Consider the following 19154-nt stretch of genomic DNA (forward strand, 5'->3'; position numbering starts at 1 on the left):
AGCGATCTCTTGTGAGGCTATGCCAATGCCTGGCAAATACAGAAGTGGATGCTCCTAGTCATCTATTGTATAGAACACAGGGCACCTAATGAAGGAGCTAGAGAAAGCACCAAAGGAGCTAAAGGGGTCTGCAACCCTATAGGAGGAACAACAATATGAACTAACCAGGACCCCCCACCCCAGAGCTGTGCAGGACCCTTCATTACTGTATCCTTTACAGGGAGGTATATGACCTGACTGTGTAGTTTTATACTTTATCTAGCTCAGAATTGTAACTCCTTTAAAAGGTTGTTCAATGGACTGCATTATATGATGTTATACATAATGCAAATATTTCCCAAGTTCCTCTCTACAAAGCAGAGGTTTTCTATCCATGTATGCATATATGGAATGTTTCCTATTTACCTATGGAACTTGTGCCTTTTGGCTGTTGTACTGGCTGGTTTTGTGTCAATGTGACACAAGCTGGAGTTATCACAGAAAAAGGAGCTTCAGTTGAGAAATGCCTCCATGAGATCCAGTTTAAGGCATTTTCTCAATTAGTGATCAAGGAGGAAGGGCCCCTTGTGGGTGGTGGCATCCCTGAGCTGGTAGTCTTGGGTTCTATAAGAAAGCAAGATGAGCAAGCCAGGGGAAGCAAGCCAGTAAGGAACATCCCTCCATGGCCTCTGCATCAGCTCCTGCTTCCTGACCTGCCTGAGTTCCAGTCCTGACTTCCTTTGGTGATGAACAGCAATGTGGAAGTGTAAGCTGAATAAACCCTTTCCTCCCCAACTTGCTTCTTGGTCATGATGTTTTGTCCAGGAATAGAAACCCTGACTAAGACAGCTATCCACCTTCTGGACTACTTCGATGATTATTCTTTACTTGGTTCTAAGTCATCTGCCTATGCTTCACATGCTGATAATACTGAAAGTCTCTCTCTTGGACAAGATTAAATGGAGTTTTTATTTAGCAATGTCTAGCTTGTGAGCATTCTAATTCAAAGAAATAAAAAAGGCATCATAGAAGATCCAGCTCAGTTTTCTGCTCTACAGATGTAAGTGGTAGAGGGGAAATGCTTTTAAGCATGCCCCACTTGTTATCTTGTTCACACTACAAACTGTAAATAGGCCACCTCATCACATACATCCTTGTAAACAGAGGCACCCTTCCTTTTCATTCCTTTAGTCTCTGCGTCAGTTTCCCTTTCTGTTGCTACCAAGAATATCCTGACCAAAAGCACCTCGGTCAACACTAAAGTGATTATTTGGCATACAGGTTATGGACCACATCAAGGTTGGATTCTTTTTTGTTTTTTTGGTCAGCTTAATATAGGGTAGTTATCTGGGACGAGGTACCTCTAATGAGAAAATACTTCTATCTAGATTCCTAGGGCATTTTCTTGATTAATGATTGATTCTTGATGTGTTAGTGGGAAGTAGGGCCTCACCCATGAAGGTGGTTCTGAGCACCTTCCCCTATCAATCCTCAATCAAGAAATTACCAGACTATAGCTAGTCTGATAAAGATAATTCCATAATTAAGGTTCCATCTTCCTAGAGGACTTAAGTTGTGTCATGTTGACAGAATCTAACCGTTATACTCTCCTATTGGAACTCCATGCTACTAATTTTAAATAGCTCTTACGAATTTCAGATGCTGAAGGAGGAAAGATATACATATGTTGGGGGAGGAACCTTTGCTCAACGTGCATGAACAAAGTGCTAAATCAGTTCTTTATGCTTGTGGTGATTCTCCACTGTTTTCTCCCCCAAGTGACCTTGCAGCAATGACACGGATGGTCCATTACCACTTTATTTAGTCAAGTTGAAAAGTGCTATATAACTTTTGGTACATTAATAAAAAAATATTGCCCTGTTAATCTTAAAGTACAGGTAATGAGATGGACACATGATTGTTATAGACTCTTAAGGTTAGAAGGGCCGCCCTGTATGTTGACATCACTATTCTGTGGGACAGGCTCATGGGCTAATAAAAAAGAGAAGGGATGGGTGGTGCTTTGAATGAGGATGCTCTCTACCCCAAGTCGTATACTTGAGTTGTTGGTCTCTAGTTGATGGAACTGTTATGGAAGGATTTGGAGCTATGGCCTTGTCACAGAGGGGTAGGGTAGAACTTGAGGTTTCAAAAAGCCCACACTATTCACAGTTGACTTTTTCTGCCTCATACTTACAGATCAAGATGTAAGCCCTAAGTTACTCCAGTGCTAAACTGCCTGCCTCCTGCCACTCTCCCTACTGTGATAGTCATCATCCCTAACTCTCTTGAACCATGAGCCCAAAACTAAAAGCTTTCTTTTACAAGTTGCCTTGCTCATGGTATTTTAACACAACAACAGAAAACTAAGACAGGTGGGAAAAGAACAAGCCTTGTTGTTGGACTGTGAATCAATGTAATGGGTTATTTCACGGTCCTGCCAAACAATTTCACCACTGGGATCGTCTGCAGCCTCAGACCAATGATCTTAATAAACCCTTTCTTCAGTTTCTTTTGACAGATGTTTTATCAGGCACGTTAGAAAAGCATGGGCATCACTTATCCACTTGCTTTTTCTTCAATGCAGGAACATATTTGATTCAACTATGAAATAATGAATCTTATGAATATAGACTCGGGATTTAATTTAAAAATGATGCATATAAGTATTTTTCCTGCATGTGTGTCTGTACACCATGTGCAAGCAACTGTCAATGGTAGTCAAAAGAACTCAACAGGTATCTAACCCTCAAGAGACTTGAGGCCCAGGGAGTGGGTTGGCCTACTGGAGGAAGGAGGAGGGAACCTGGGCACACATCCTCTTGGAGGCAGGGGGCAGGAAGAATGACATGAGGAACTGTAGAAGTGAGACCAGGAAGGGGGCAATGGCTGGACCTTAAAAAAATGAAAATAATTTTTTCAAAAAGTGTCAAATCTCTGGAACTGGAAATACATAGAATTGTGAGCTACCAGAATCTCTAGAAGACCACCCACTCTTCTTAACCAACTGAGCCATTTCTCCAGCCCCAGATTCAGACATATATCTAGCAAATGAAATTAAAAACCACCACCAACAAGTTTGGGTATTATGACAAAAAAAAAGAGACCTGTCCTTCACATGTAAAGCAAATTTTACCTTTAAAAAAACCAAAATAAACAATCACAGCGACACCTTAACAGAACAAGAGAGGCAGAGAAACAATTGAAAGGATGTAGAACAGAAATCTTAAAATGTTAACACTCTTCCATGTTGAAAAAAAAAAATCTCAGCAGAACAAGAGAAGCAGGGAAATTTTTCAAGTAATATTAGCTAGTTAAAACCAAAACCAAACACACACACACACAAAACACCAACTCAAATACAGTAACAAACAAACAAACCAAAAGAAACAAAACACTTGGAGCTCACATCACACATCCAGGGAGAACCTGCCGTCCTCTCTTCAGTCATCCAGTCTCATCATTGCTTTTCTACATAAGCCTAAACCACTGCCCGGAGTTTCCATAAAATGCAAAGGAATAAAACACACAGAAATCAAGAGGTGAGAAAGTCTTTCCTTTTCCACTCATCAGCCTACAGGCAGAAAACCCTAAGGGCTCAACTAAAGACAATAGTATTTAGTGAACTCCAATGAATTTCAGAGTCTAAAAATTAAAATTAAAAAAGTAATAAATACTTATATTCCCTACAATCAAAGCAACCTATCTGGAAAACATTCAAGGAAATAATCCAATTTGTGATACTATCAAAATATTTGAATAAATTAACCCAATAAAGTGAGAACTTTGTACAAAGGAAGTGATAAAATATCCATGAATTAAAAAAATACTTAAATGGATGAAATACATATTATGCTCAGAGAGTGGAAGCATCAGTCACATTGAAATGTCAATCCTACAAAATTCAATCTGTATCCATAGTACAATGTCTAGCTAACTTTCAGTTAGCTAGAATGTGACCAGAAATTTGAATAAGGTGAGAATAGAAATGAATTTATTATATTTGAAAGTCATATTTTCCTTATATGTGAACTTTTTCTCTAGTATGAGTTATCTGCTGTCTAAACAGTCTTCTGTGACTATAAAATACCTAGTCATATTCATCACACTTGTGTGGTTTCTTTCCTTAATGAATTATTTGACGTTTCTTAAGTTGAGGAAGAAAGTAAAAACATTTTGTCACAGTCTTCATATTTGTAGGACTTATTTCTAGAATGAATTATTTGCTATTGCCTAAGACTTGAAGTAAAGTGGAACATTTTCCCAAATTCTTCACATTTGCAAGGTTTTCCTCAGTTTGAGGTAATTTGTGCTAAACAAAGTTTTTTGTTTTTTTTTTTTTAAAGATTTATTTATTTATTACATGTAAGTACACTGTAGCTGTCTTCAGACACACCAGAAGAGGGCGTCAGATCTCGTTACAGATGGTTGTGAGCCACCATGTGGTTGCTGGGATTTGAACTCTGGACCTTCGGAAGAGCAGTCGGGTGCTCTTACCCACTGAACCATCTCACCAGCCCCCTAAACAAAGTTTTTAATTACAAAAGGCTTTCCCACATTCTTCACACTTGTAAAATTTTGCTCACACTTGTGAATGGATTCACAGGTGATTAGAGAGCTTCCATGAAGATTTAAAGGTCTTGTCACACACTTCACACTTAGAGGGATTCCAGAGAATGAATTCTTTGATGAACCTTAAGGCAAGAAGGATAGTAAAAAGTTTGCCACACTCCACATTTGCAAGATTTCAGTCCAGCGTGATGCACTTTCTGCAGATTAAAATGTGAATGATACGAAGAGGCCTTTTCACATTCTTCATACTTGAAGGGTTTCTCCCCTGTATGAATTTTCTAGTGTTCAAACAGTACTGAGGGGGGAAAATCAAAGGGAACACTAAAGGCCTTACCACATAGTGCACATTTGTAGGGTTTCACTAGTGTGCAGGTTCTCTGGTGTTTAATAAGGAGTGAGTTGCAATCAAAGTCTTCACAACATTTTTTTTTATTTGTATAGGGTTTTGCTCAAGGTGTGAAAAAGTTAATATAGAGAAATGATGGCTCGTTGCTGTGAGCAGTGTCTGCTTTTCCAGAGGACCAGGATTTGGTTCCCAGCACCGACATATTAGCTAACAGCAATCTGTCACCTTTCCTATGCCCACTGTGGACACCAAGCAGGCAGAACACCAATAGTAAGTAAGGTCAAACTGAAAACAAAGGAAATCAACCTTACAATAAAGTATAAAAAGCACAAAGAATAAACCCAAAATAAAGATTCCATAGTGAGACAGGGTTGGGAAGAAAATGAAGACTAGCAAATATAAATGCTTGCCAAAGTAAGAAGAGTGTGAAGAAAAATTAAAGGACAATGAATGTCTTTAAGATGGCTCAGCAGACAAAGATACTTAGTACCCAGCCTCATTACCTGAGGTAGATCGTTAGTACTCACCTGGTAAAAGAACTGACTCTCACTCGTTGTTCTCAGAAAGGCAGAGGCACAGCATGACAAATGTACCCACATACACATGAACACACACAAAATCATAAATACCTCCAATCAGGAACACTGAAGAACTGTAAAGGATTTATAAAAGAAGCAAAGATGGTGGCACATGACTGTAACATCAGTCATTGAAAGATATCAGTAAAAAAAAAAATGAGGTAATTAAGACTGGCTTAGGGCATAGGTACTTCAAGGTTAGCCTATGCTACACGAAGTCTCCTCTCAAAAAAAAGTACAGGACAGAAAAGAGGAAAACATTAAGGAATGTGATATTTAAGCTTGCATTATTTTGAAGGAAGTAATGGAAATGATTTTAAAACTTTAATAAACTGTGGTCTGGATAACATAAGTCCATGAGTCTATGTAGCCACCAGCAACTACATGAACTGGGTTCCTGAGAGGAAGGCTGGGGCTGTATGGGAGAGACGAGAGAAGAATGAGACCAAGACAGGCACTGATCAAGGCCCAAAGTTTACTTTTTGAGTCTGAACTTAAAAAGGGGAAAGCCCATTTCCCCATCACACCAGGCTCTAGTCATTGCTTTGTCACCAGGCTCATTGCTTTATCAGGATTGTGTCAGGAAGACAGGTTCAGACTCTCAGCAGGTAGTGGCATCTTCGAGAAAACTGCAGCTGTGGCAGAACAATAGACCTCATCTAGGTTGGAAGATTCCATCCTAGGTTGATTAGCTGCCTGTGGCAGAGCAGGTCTGAGCCAGCATGCTCAAGGGTACAAGTCTAGCTCTTTGTGTTGTTTATATTTTTGTCACCTTGAAACACACATTGGCCATCTGGGAAAAGGAAATATTGAGAAAATGCCTCCCTCAGGTTGGCCTACAGGTGGAGGTGTTTTTCTTGATCAATGACTGATGAGAGAAGGCACAGGCCACAGTTGGAGATGCTGCCACTGGGCAAGTGGTCTTGGGTTTCATAGTTTAAAAAACAAGGACAAGCTGAGTGAGACATGGAGATCAATCCAGTAAACAGAGTCCCTCCATTGCTTCTGCTTCAGTTCCTGTTTTTTGTTTGTTTTGGTTTTTTGTTTTTGTTTGTTTGTTTTGAGACAGGGTTTCTCTGTGTAGCCCTGGCTGTCCTGGAACTCACTCTGTAGACCAGGCTGGCCTCAAACTCAGAAATTCACCTGCCTCTGCCTCCCAAGTGCTGGAATTAAAGGCCTGCGCCACCTCTGCACAGCTAGTTCCCGTCTTAAGTTATTAGACTTGTAGACTTTTGGATTGGCTTTGATCTGACTGTAACTGATCCCTGGTCCCCCTCTCTTGGAATAAGAGATAGCTTGGCTTTCATTTTGCAAGAAGTATCAGTTGAGAGACTTTAGACTTTTAAAAAGATATTGGATATTAAAGAGATGAAATTTAAAGTTGAATTTTTAAAGACCATGGGGCTTTTACAAGTTGGACTGTAGTTTATATTGTGATATGAATATTAGCATCAAATCTTGAGGGTAAACAGAAAAGGAAAAAGTTATGGTTTAATAGGGTTGTGCTTTTGTGTCATGGTAACAGGGAGTCAACTATATTGGTCATCTTTTTGTCAATTTGACAAAAGCAAGGGTGATATAAGAAGAAAGAACCTCAATCATGAAAATACATCCATCACATTGGCCTCTAGGTAGGTCTCTAGGACATTTTCCCTGAATTATGACTGATGTGTAGTAGACCCAGTACACAGTCAGTGGTGTCATAACCGAGCAGGTAAACTTGGATGTATAGAAAGCAACCTGAACAAGCATGGGGAGTGAGCCAGTAAGCAGCAGTACTCAATCAATAATCATCTTCCAGAGATCTATGTTCAATCATGTTCATTGCTGCTCTATTCAAAATCTTTAAGCCATGGAAACAATTATGTGTTCTTCAACTAATATGGCAACTCATTGCTAGTCCTTAAAAATAAATTTTGAAGCCAGGCCTGGTGCAGCCACCTGTGATCCCTGAGATAGAATCATCACACTCAAAGGCCTGACTGGGTTAGAGTAAGTTCAAAGCTAGCCCAAGCAATGTTTAGGGAAAATGTTAATGAAGGAGAAACAAAAACAACAGATAAAGATGGAAAGATAACTAATTTCTCATTTCAATAACCTATTTAAGAAAAATACCAACCCCCCAAATGAACAAACACAGCCTGCATCTCACCTATTATGATACTGTGCAAGCCACAAATGAGTCAGAGTCCACAGCTACAAAAGCAATTTCCATGTGAGCATTGTGCAGGTGATGGCCTGCAGTACAATTCAGTACACTTGCACAAGGCTAACAGTCCTGCTTTCTGGGCTGGGCTGTATGGAACATACCTTAAATCCCAACACAGGCAGTCAAAAGGACTAATGTGAGCTTGAGAACAGAATATTTTACATAGCAAGTTCTAGGCCAGCCAGGAAACACAATGAGATTGTGTATAAGGGGAAAAATTTCCCTGCTTTCTGAATTTTCATACAAAGAAACTTCTAACGTGTATTTAGTATCTTTCCATCTGTCCACCACTTCCTCAGTCCATACATTCATTTAGCTTTTAAGCTATTTAAGAATTTTTATTTTCATGACCACTGAACCAATTTCACCCTTCCATACCTGGCTTTCAGAATGGAGGCTAAATGTTCACTACAAGGACCTGCTCCTGTGTTCTTTTCTCAGAGGGAGAGTCACATGGCTCCATGGTAGGGGTTGACTGGTCTTGAGGTAGAATGCTGAATGTATTGACTCTCGATGCAGCATTAGGGTGAGCTTCAGCTTCTTAAAGCTTAATCTGCATTGCTTAGTGTCTTGACTCTTGTCTAATCCTGAAATTGTGCCTGAGTGACAGAATCCTGAAAGTCCAGAATGCTCTTCCTTGAGCTTCCCTTAGTTCCCACAACTCAGGACACAGGATGATTCCCTGAATAAGAAGAAATCAGAATTGAGTTCTTAGGATACAAAAGGAGCTACTTGGAATAAAGAAACTCACAGCTGCATGGATTAATATGTCTCCCTGTCTTCTCTTACTGTCTTCTGTTTGTCCATTCAGTGTTACTTATATATTCATGATACTGCAATTCCTGGGTTTGTAATCCTTGATATCAGTTATACACAAACTACCAGAAGTAAATATTTACACATGAGAGATACTAGCTTCTAAGCAGAGACAGTAGAAGGATGGCACTAGCCATTGACAGAAGCCACTCATGTTCTGGTCTTCTTAAAAACTTCCTTTCAATAACTGATCACAACTTGAGTTCATATTAGGTGACAGAACTGGAATCTTTATGTTGTAATGGACACAGGAAAATTAATACAGACTGTGGTGAAGAGGAAGCTCTAATACTAGACTGCAAGTTAGAACCTGGCAAGATGGTTACAGTTTTAGCAAGGACTTAGTAAAAATATAGTTAGGAAATGTGTATTTGGTGAGTGTTAATGCACAGTAGTTGAAAAGTTACAATCTGCTCAAAAGACAGATTCACCTGTCATTCTTTGCACCATTACAAGGATACACTTGCTGATTAATCAACATCACTACCACATTCTGCAAGCAGACATTACTCCATCACAAGGATACACTTCCTGATATGACCAACATCAGTACCACATTCTGCAAGCAGCCATTATCTCTTGCACTAATGCTTGTGTTGTTTTTAATACTGTTCTTAGTCTTTGAGAATTTCATACAATGTACTTTTCTCTTTCAAATTATTTTTATTTTTTGCAATAAAAAGTGAAAATATAATTACATATTTTACCCCTCCTCCTTCCAAGCTTCCCATATTCCTCCTTCCTCCCCCTCAAATTCATGGTCTCTTTATTATTGTTACATATATGTAAGTGAACGAATATGCAAATGCAACCTGCTGAGTCCATTCAGGGTTACTTTTATATTTATGATTGATCACTTGGTCTCGGATAACCAGTTAGCAGACACCTCTCTGAGGAAGATTAATTCTCCCTCTTATAGCACTCATTAGTTGCTTCTAGTTCTCGCTCGGTAAGATTTCCCTCTCTCATTTTAGCATGTCCATTGCTGTTATCAGTGTTCAGGGTTTTTTTAAGGCAGCCATACTGTTGCAGTTCCATGGGTGCCGTTACCCTGTCATTTCTAGGATAACCTAAAGGCACACTTCCTGCTGCCCCACCCAATACTAAGCCTCAGTCAGTCAGGCTGTGTTGTAAATGTTTTTGTCTCTGTGTGTGCGTGTGTGTGCGTGCATATATGTGTTGACCTTTTGCATCTCTCCATGAAATGTCTGTCACACACATAATTGGTGCCTGAAATGGGACACAATAAAACCAATAATTTGGGGAGAAAAAGTGTGCATGGTACTGGCTCTAGGAAGCAAGGCATGCAACTAACTAAGGCTGATCAGGTTGAGCATTCAAGAACAATATTTAATACAGCAAGACTTTCCCGTGTTGACAGTGGCTGCATGGTTCTTGCTACAGTTTAAGTGAGACATGCAACTAATGTTAACAATCAGGATCAGATGTGCCTATGGGAAGAATTCCAGAAGGGCAATCTTTGTCTATGTGCTATGGGGTAGAATGCCAACTTGATGAGTGTGGTCCACCATTTGGCTATGGGGATATCTTGAAAAAAGTTAAAGGTCTAGAGACAATGTTTGCAGCCTCTGATGGTAAAATCCAGGGTTGAGATTGTTGGCAAGCAGCTACAGAGGTTGCCTGGCCTCTGTAGTGTGTAATAAGAAATGGATCCAAGAATGCCATTTATTTCTTTGTGTAAAGGAAGAATTGCAAGAAGAAAGGAAGTTAGGGACAACATTCTTCACCTTTGCCCCTGATCTGATAAGTGAAGCTAGAGAAAAGAGAGGATAGGAGAGGTGCCTTGGCTTGCCCTTTCTTACATCTTAGCAGCCAAAAGAAAACCATAGTAAAAGTCATAGCGAACATCCCTCAGGAGAACATGGTAAAAGTGAGAGATGACATTCCTCACGTCCTGCCTTGGATAAAAACAAAACAAAAACAAAAGAGCAAAATCTGTGTTCTAACATGCAGGCAGAGGTGTAGCAATGGCCAATAAAAGGTCGTAGTGCAATCAGGAAATACTCAGCACTTGAACTGGAATCAGCAAAGACTTTTAAACTAGAATTGAAAGCGCCTGCTACAGCCTGGCTAAGAGAGACTGAGGGACACCCGAGTAGATGGGATTGGCCTCCCTGCTGTGGAGGCAGAGAAACTGCAATACAACCACCATCTCTCCTGAAAGCAAAGGCTTCAGACGCTGATCCAAGATGAGAGAAACTGTCCCTGATGAGTTTTTTCCAGAGCCATGCCAAACACCTGGCTATCTTTATCTGAGGTGCCAGAGGATCAGAGTGATGGACATTACTGAAGGACCCAGTAATAACAAAGGCTGCATCTGAACTCCAGATCATTGGGAACATAAGGAGAACTATGCTTTTAGAGAACTTAATGTAAGAGGTTGATTCTTCAGGCACCTGAAGACTCGCGTGCAGCTTTAGTGGCTTTGCTATGCCTTTTGGTTGGGTAGGATCATAAAGTAGAAAGGCTCTGACAGAACTAACTGATTTAGGCAAATATGTAAACAATGTCCATAAAGTAAGAGAGCCGAAAAGACAATAAAAATGTAGAGTAGAGGAAGATAATATGTCTAGTGACTCAAAGACAGATGTAGCAATATTTGTTTTGAGTCAGATTTCTGGATCTCCAAATCCATGTTTAAGAAACTCCAAAGATTCGGGAGGCAGAGGCAGGCGGATTTATGAGTTCGAGGCCAGCCTGGTCTACAAAGTGAGTTCCAGGACAGCCAGGGCTATACAGAGACCCCCCCCCCCCAAAAAAAGAAACTCCAAAGATAAATGTTCAAAATATCTGCTGGACTTCAATGATATCTCTAGAACATTACAAAGAACAGACGAAGACTATGCATTCTGATAGGGGCACAAGGAACAATCTCTAAAATGAACCAAATTACAGGCCACAACCAAGCGTTTATGAAAACAGAAAAGAAGCAATCCTGTAATCCTATCAGAGCATATCGTACTAAAAGTAGAAACAGAAAGACTAATCTCAGAAAGTGGACAACTAATTGGTGACTAAAAAGATATATATGTTTAATTGAACCATGGCTCAGTGAATAAATCCAAGAGAACGGAAGTCCTAAAAAGAAAGGTTCCACTAAAATTCTTAACTGAAATATCAGAGAGATCTCAAATAACATAACGATCCACCTCAAAGTTGGAGAAAAGGAGCCAAATCAAAATACAGAAATTGACACAAAGTATACATAATATATACTAAAAATAATAAAAACGAGTACTAAAATTCATGAAGTAGAGACATGATAAAAAAAATACAGAACTAAGCAAATGCTGGGTTATTTCATAAGATAGAGAAGATTCACCAAATCCTAGCAAAACAAACAGAGGTAGGCAGGGGGGTGATGGTAGAGGAGAGGGAAGAACAGAGGGGAAAAAAAGGAAAAGGGGAAGGTGGGAGGGGGGAGACTAAGAAATAAATAGGAGACAATTTAGAAATGGTAGAAGAAATTAATACAGTTCTAAATATTTACAACTGAGTAAACATGAAGCCAGAAGATATAGACATCCTAACCAGTCCTATAACAGTAAGGAGCCTGAAGCAGGAACTACAAGGCTGAATATGAAGCAGAGTGCAGGACCAGGCAGATGTACTGCAAGATTCTACCAAGCTTTTAAGATCTAACAGCACTATGAACATTCTTTCAAAAAATAGAAACAGAAGGAAACTACCAAGCTAGTTCTAAGGAGCTTGTATAAATAACAAAACTAGATACACACACACACACACACACACACACACACACACCATACCACACCACTATCCATAATGAATGTTTAGATACCCTTCCAAACAAACAAACAAAACCCAAACCTAAAAACTTCTGAGATATATGAAGTTATTATACATCACAACTAATTGGATTTTATCTCCTAGGATTGGCTCAACATTTGTAAATCAATATATAATGCTACACATTAGTAGACATAAAAACAGAAATCACATTAGCATTTCAGTGGATGCAGAAAAGGTACCTGATGAGCTGCACAACTCATCAGGTTGTGCAATGGAGGAAGAAGCTAGGAATAGATGGAACATCTCTCTCCAAAATAAAGTTAGTGCATGACAAACGGATAGCAACCTTTAGTAAGCAGAGAACAATTTCATTATTTAATGAAAACATTTCCTGTAAAATCTGAAAGAGACAAGGGCTACCTATTTTGATTCTTATTGAATACTGTGCTAATTGTTAACTACAGAATTAAGACAATATAGATAGAGCAAAAGTACAAAAATTCAATCTGAAGTTAAACTATCCCTATATTCCGATGGCATGATTCGATTCTTTATTGAAAAGACCTCTAGCATATCAGTATGTGAATCTGATACTTTTAATAAAATAGCAGCTTATAAAATCAACATGCAAAACTCACTAGATTTTATATATACCAATAACACATTCTAAGAAATCAGGAAAAAAAATGCCCATTCATAATGAGAGAATGAAAAAGAAAAGGAGGAGGAGGAAGAGGAGGAGGGGGAGGAGAAGGGAAGGGGGAGAAGGAAGAAGAGGAAGAGGAGGAGAGGGAGGATGAGGAAGAGGAGGAGGAGATTCATATAGGGGTAACACTAACCAATGTGATGAAAATTTCCTTTCTGTTTGCTTTTGAGATACTCTCACTATGTAGCTCTGCCAAGCCTGGAACTCCTATTAGCAAAATTTTTAAATACTGAAAACATTTTCCAAAGGAATACATTAGATGATAGAAAGATACTACATTTCATGAATAGGCAGAGCTCACCCTGTGAAAATGGCAATACTGATAAAAGACATCTATAAAGTCAATGCAATCCAGGGCAAACTTTCAGTGACATTCATTCATCATAGAACTAAGAAAAAAAAAAAAAGAAAGAAAAACAAAAAAGAACTCACCTGGGAACACAAAAGACCACAGACAATAAAATTTATACCAGACTTCAAATTATACAACGGAGCCATAATGAAAAGAGCTACAAGGCACTCATAAAAAACAAAATAAAACAAAGCAAAACACACACACAAAAAAAAACCATATAGACCAGTGTAATGTAAAGTAAAATGCAGATTTGAACCAATATGGCAACAACCTACATGGTGAAAACCATGTAGGGAAACGGATGGCCTTTTCAACAATTGCAGGGGGCATAACTAGATATGTACTGGTGAGAAGATGAGATTAGGTCTTTGTCTTTCATCCTATAGAAAAATCAATTTCAACTGGATAAGGGACAATAACTTAATATTAAAAATGCAAAAAGGTGCCTGGCAGTGCTGGTATATGCCTTTAATTATTTGGGATCCACACGCAGGCAGATCTCTGAGTTTAAGTCTAGCCTGGTCTACAGAGCGAGTTCTAGGACAGCCAGGACTACATAGAGGAACCCTGTCTTTAAAAACAAAAAACAAACAAACAAAAAGCAAAGGTGTTATAAACACTAACATTACATTTGCACCAACATGAATATAGCACATATGGTCTCAAAATTTTGCAGAAAAAGAATACCACAGTAATTAAATTACTATATTTGTGATGTTTGTGAGTGTGCGTGTGTGTCTGTATGTGTAAAAAAAGGAAGTAGTTTTGGAAAAGAACATGTTAAGATGGACAAAAGGAAGGATGGACAATACAAGAAATAGGAACAAAAGGTCACAGTGTACACCATTAAATAACAAACTTTTACTTTTCTTTGGCTTGCAGCCTTACTTTCCCTCTTGCTATGATAAACTATCCTTACACACGCAATGTAGTAGAAACAGTTTAGTACTGTTCCTGGTACAAGGGCAATGCTTTTACTAGTTTTTTTTCTCTTGTGATTAAACACCATGACCAGGCAACTTATGGAGGAATGACTTTACTTCAGTTTGTGGTACAGAAGGGATCGAAGTTCACGACAGAGGGCGGGCATGGTAACAAGCTGCATGGTGGCCGAAGCCGGAAGCTGAGAGTTCACATCCTCAACGGTACTCAGGAAGCAGAGTGAGAGAACTGGATGTAGAGGGAGCTCTTTATTCACAAAGTTCACCTCTAGCGACCTACTTCTAAATCTCTCCAAACAGAGCCAACAACTCGGGGCACAAATGTTCAAATGCTTAAGACTATACGGTTAACATTTCTCGTTTGAATCGCGACCCTGTGAACGTCGTGAGACATTCAGGGCAGCGGGAGCTGAAGCAGCAGTTCCTATTGCCTCGACAGTCAGAGGGCGGAGGAAGAGAGGAACGCTTCTTCTCAGTTCCCTTCCTCCTTTTATACAATCCAGGATCCTTGCTCAACAGAGGCGGGTTGGTTCCTCCCACAATCAACATGTCTGAGCACAATTAGCCTAAAACAAAGACACAACGCCCGCCCCAAACTTTGCCAAGTCTGATCAGAATCAGGGACGAATGGGTTAAAAAGGACTTTCCAAATTTTTCATACTTGCCGAGTTTCTCTCCATGATAAATATTCTGGTAGACAGAAAGCTCAAGGTAGCACATAATACCTTGTCCCATACTTCACACTTGAAGGGATTCTTTTGAGAATGAGCCCTCTTGCTGGCTGTTAAAGTTGTGAAATACGGTAAAACATTTGTCCACATTCTTCACAGCTGTAAAGTTTCTCTACAGTAGGAAGTACCTTGTATCTAATGAAGCCCTAACAATTAAAGTATGGTTTCTCTTCAGTATGAATTTTTATGGTATTATTTAAAGTCTGAAGTACAGTAAAGAGTTTTGACACATTCTTTACCTTTGTGGGGTTTTCGCCAATGTGAATTTCCTGATGTTTAGTAAGTCTTCAGCAGGTATAGAAAACCTCACCACATTCTTCCCATTTGAAAGGTTTCTCTCCGGTATGAAGTAATTTGTGCAGAGTAAGGTATGAGTGAGTCGAGAATCCCTTCCCACAGTCTTCACACTTGTAAGGTTTCTCTCCGGTGTGAATTCTCTGGTGTTTAGAACGTCCTGAGCGAGTACAAAAAACCTTCCCACACACGTCACACTTGTAGGGATTCTGAGAGTGAATTCTTTGATGTTCCTTAAGGAGTGAAGGGTAGCTATAGGATTTCCCACACTCTTCACATTTGTAGGGCTTCTCTCCAGAGTGACCAAGTCTATGCCTCATAAGGTAGGAGTGAGTAGAAAAGGCTTTCCCGCACTCCTCACAGTTGTAGAGCTTCACTTCAGCATGGATTCTCTGGTGCTTAGAAAGTTCGGAGCGAGTTCTAAACATGCTGCCACATATTTCACAACTGTAAGGTTTCACTCCAGAATGAATTCGTTGATGTTCCTTAAGGATTGAAGGATAACAAAATGTTTTGCCACACTCTTCGCATTTGTATGGTTTCTCTCTAGAGTGGCCCAATTTGTGCCGAATGAGGTACGAATGAGTAGAAAAGGCTTTCCCACACTCCTCACAACTGTACAGCTTCACTTCCGCATGGATCCTCTGGTGCTTAGAAAGGTCTGAGCTAGTTCTAAACATGCTCCCACACACTTCACACTTGTAGGGTTTCACTCCAGAATGAATAATCTGATGTCCCTTCAGGTTTGAACGGTAGTAGAATGTTTTCCCACACTCTTCACACTGGTAGGGTTTCTCTCCAGTATGAATTCTTTGGTGTTGGTGAAAGTATGTTGACCTACGGAAGGCTTTGCCACATTCTTCACAACGGTATGGTTTCTCTCCAGAATGAATTCTTTGATGCTGCTTTAGGGTTGAGGGATAGGAAAAGGCTTTCCCACATTCTTCACACCTGTAAGGATTCTCTGCAGAATGAATTCTTTGATGTTGCTTAAGGAATGAAGGCAAATAAAAGGCTTTGCCACACTCCTCACACTTGCAGAGATTCTCTGCAGAGTGAGTTCTTTGATGTTGCTTAAGCAATGAAGGGAAATAAAAGGCTTTGGCACACTCCTCACACTTGTAGGGTTTGTCTCCAGAGTGGATTTTCTTGTGTATATAAAGTGCTGAGCGAGTACTGAAGGCCTTGCCACACTCTTCACACTTATAGGGTTTCTCTCCTGTGTGGATTCGCTGGTGAATAGAAAGTGCCGAGTGAGCACTAAAGACTTTCCCACATTCTTCACATTTGTAGGGTTTCTCCACAGGATGAACTCTCTGGCGCTGAAGAAGGAGTGAGTTCCAATCAAAGGTCTTGTCAAATTCTTGGCATTTATAGGGCTTTCCCCCTGGTGAGGAAAAGCTGAGATATGAATGAGATCCAAGCAACATTCTTTATGTTTACAATGCTTATCTTTAATATGAGGAGTTACTCATATTTTTATAGACAAATGGGAAACTACAATATATTTCCATACCTATACTAACTGTAGTGAAACTAAGAAAATACTGTAGATAAAAATAACATAAACTTCTACTGAAAGGTGAAGACAAAAGTAGACTATAGAAACACTGAAGCTATATCCAAAGTTAAATGGCTAAGGGATCAATAATACCATCAAAAATAACAGAAACTCTTATGCTAACAGAAATAAGCCCACTAGACAAACTGTCTGATCATCAGACATAGATAAAAAGTAAAATATATCTAAATTGGGTACTTTTCTATTGCTGTGGTAAAATATCATGACTAAAGCAATTTACAGAAGAAAGACTTAAGTTAGGCTTATGGTTCCAAAACATTCTGAATCCATCATGGAGAACCGAATGAAAGCTAAGAGCAGAAATGATGGCTACAGCAGAAGCTGAGGCTCGTTTTGTGAATGCAAACCATGAAGCAGAGAATCAAACAAACAGTACAGGCAGGATTTGAACTCTGAAAGCCTGACCCCAGTTGTGTGCTGCCTGCAGCAAGGGCGACCACCAACTGGAAACCAAGTAATCAAATACAAGATCCAGCGAGAGACATCCTTATTCAGGAGCCAAACCTGGATATCTGGAAGTTAATTTTATTTGCCTTAAATTAAATGGATGTAGAGATACATAGATTTATATTAAGAATAGAGTTTCAGTTTTGGAGGTTTGAAAATATTTGCTTCATAACTCGTTTCAAGAGTTGAAGACAGTATTTTATATTACATTTTCATAACAAGGAAATAGACTCCTGGAAAATACAGACTTATGAGAAACTTTCAAGTTCATGTATAAAAGAGAGTTTTTCTAAAGCAACATTTCTGTCGATGAGTGTATCATAAAGTTAGCCTATTTATAAGAATACTCATTCATGAGATAAACAATTGAATAACAAGATATGTAAGACACGAACGTATGAGACTCACATTTGCTCATAAAGGACATACAGTCCTGATGTTCAGAACTAAAGCTCATACATTTCTGTAAAAAAAAAAAAAATCTTTCCCACAGTCAAAACTCTGACCCATCTTTGTTCCTGTTTCAAAGAACAGCAGGGATGGAAATGGAGAGCAGCAGGAGGAAAAGAAGGTCCAGTGACAGGCCCAAAGTGGGATCTAGCTCAAGGGAGAAAGCCCGGCTTTCTGTTGGATCTCTAATCTCCCACTCTGCCCTCTAACCCCGCAATTCCTACACACCTGGATGCACGGTGGCAGCTGCTGGTCTCTTCACAACTGAAGGCTCTTGTCTTTGCTCCAGAAATGTGACCAGGTATGGCTTACAGGATGCAAGACCTGTTTGTGGGAAAAGGAAACAACAATGTCTGTGTGTTCTCCTGGGAATTAACATCCTACTCCACTATTAATCTTCTGAGAGAAGGTGAAGAACTGTAGAAAATTACTTCATTAAATGTTTCCTGAGAAGCACATGTGGAATATGTAGGTGGAATCTCTAATCTGAAGATCCTTAGCTTACACAGTAAACACAAAAGCTAGCCGGGTGTGGTGGCGCACGCCATTAATCCCAGCACTCAGGAGGCCGAGGTAGGCGGATTTCTGAGTTCGAGGCCAGCCTGGTCTACAAAGTGAGTTCCAGGACAGCCAGGGCTATACAGAGAAAACCTGTCTCGAAAAAAACAAAAACAAACATAAACAAACAAACAAACAAACAAACAAAAAACCCACAAAAGCTGAAGGTGAAACATTACTTTAACATGTGTGCCCCATATCTCAGGCTACTGGGTTTATAGAATTACAACCAGAATGATGGATGCATATTCCAAAAAACAAACCAAACACCCATATTAAAAGAAGAAATACAATAAAATATTTATTAGAATATCAGCAAAAGCAGGTACATAAGTCACTGCTGCATGGCACAAAGCCCCATGGAATGTTCCACAAATGGGGACAGTTACATGTTGGTGGTGAAATACAAATTCATTTATGGACGTGAACCTTACCTAGGAACACAAGGTTGCTGTAATTCTCCAACATCACATCCCTGTACAGATTCCACTGAGCAGGCTCCAGGCATTCCCACTCCTCTGCAGAGAAATCAATGGCCACATCCCTGAATGACAGCATTTCCTAAAAGAAAAATAAATGAAATACATATCAATTAAAGTCATAATATAACAACATAAACTGCAGGATCACGTGTTGTGAACACAATTCCAAGTTTTGTACAGGATAAGAGGAGAGCTAGACTACTTCCGCCACAGGTGAGTAGCATCCCTAAGATATTTCTGATATGGTCCATGATCTCATCCCTGACCCATCTCCATGAAAAGAGAATGGAGAGATCCTACTATCACTCCTATTTGACTTTTTTTTTTTGGGGGG

General features: G+C 39.5%; 1 protein-coding gene across 1 annotated transcript in view; it reads right to left on the reverse strand.

Annotated features, from left to right (window-relative positions):
* Nucleotides 1–19154, reverse strand: part of LOC115029093 (zinc finger protein 728-like) — a 35715-nt gene that overhangs the window by 10543 nt on the left and 6018 nt on the right. Inside the window, 5 exon segments of the mRNA XM_029468416.1 lie at nucleotides 2659–2666; nucleotides 4522–4546; nucleotides 15247–16688; nucleotides 18009–18104; nucleotides 18773–18899. Of these exon segments, the coding sequence (XP_029324276.1) occupies nucleotides 2659–2666; nucleotides 4522–4546; nucleotides 15247–16688; nucleotides 18009–18104; nucleotides 18773–18899 (1698 nt within the window).

The sequence above is a fragment of the Mus caroli genome, chromosome 13, assembly GCF_900094665.2.
Source record: "Mus caroli chromosome 13, CAROLI_EIJ_v1.1, whole genome shotgun sequence".
In the NCBI taxonomy this organism is placed as follows: Eukaryota; Metazoa; Chordata; class Mammalia; order Rodentia; family Muridae; genus Mus; species Mus caroli.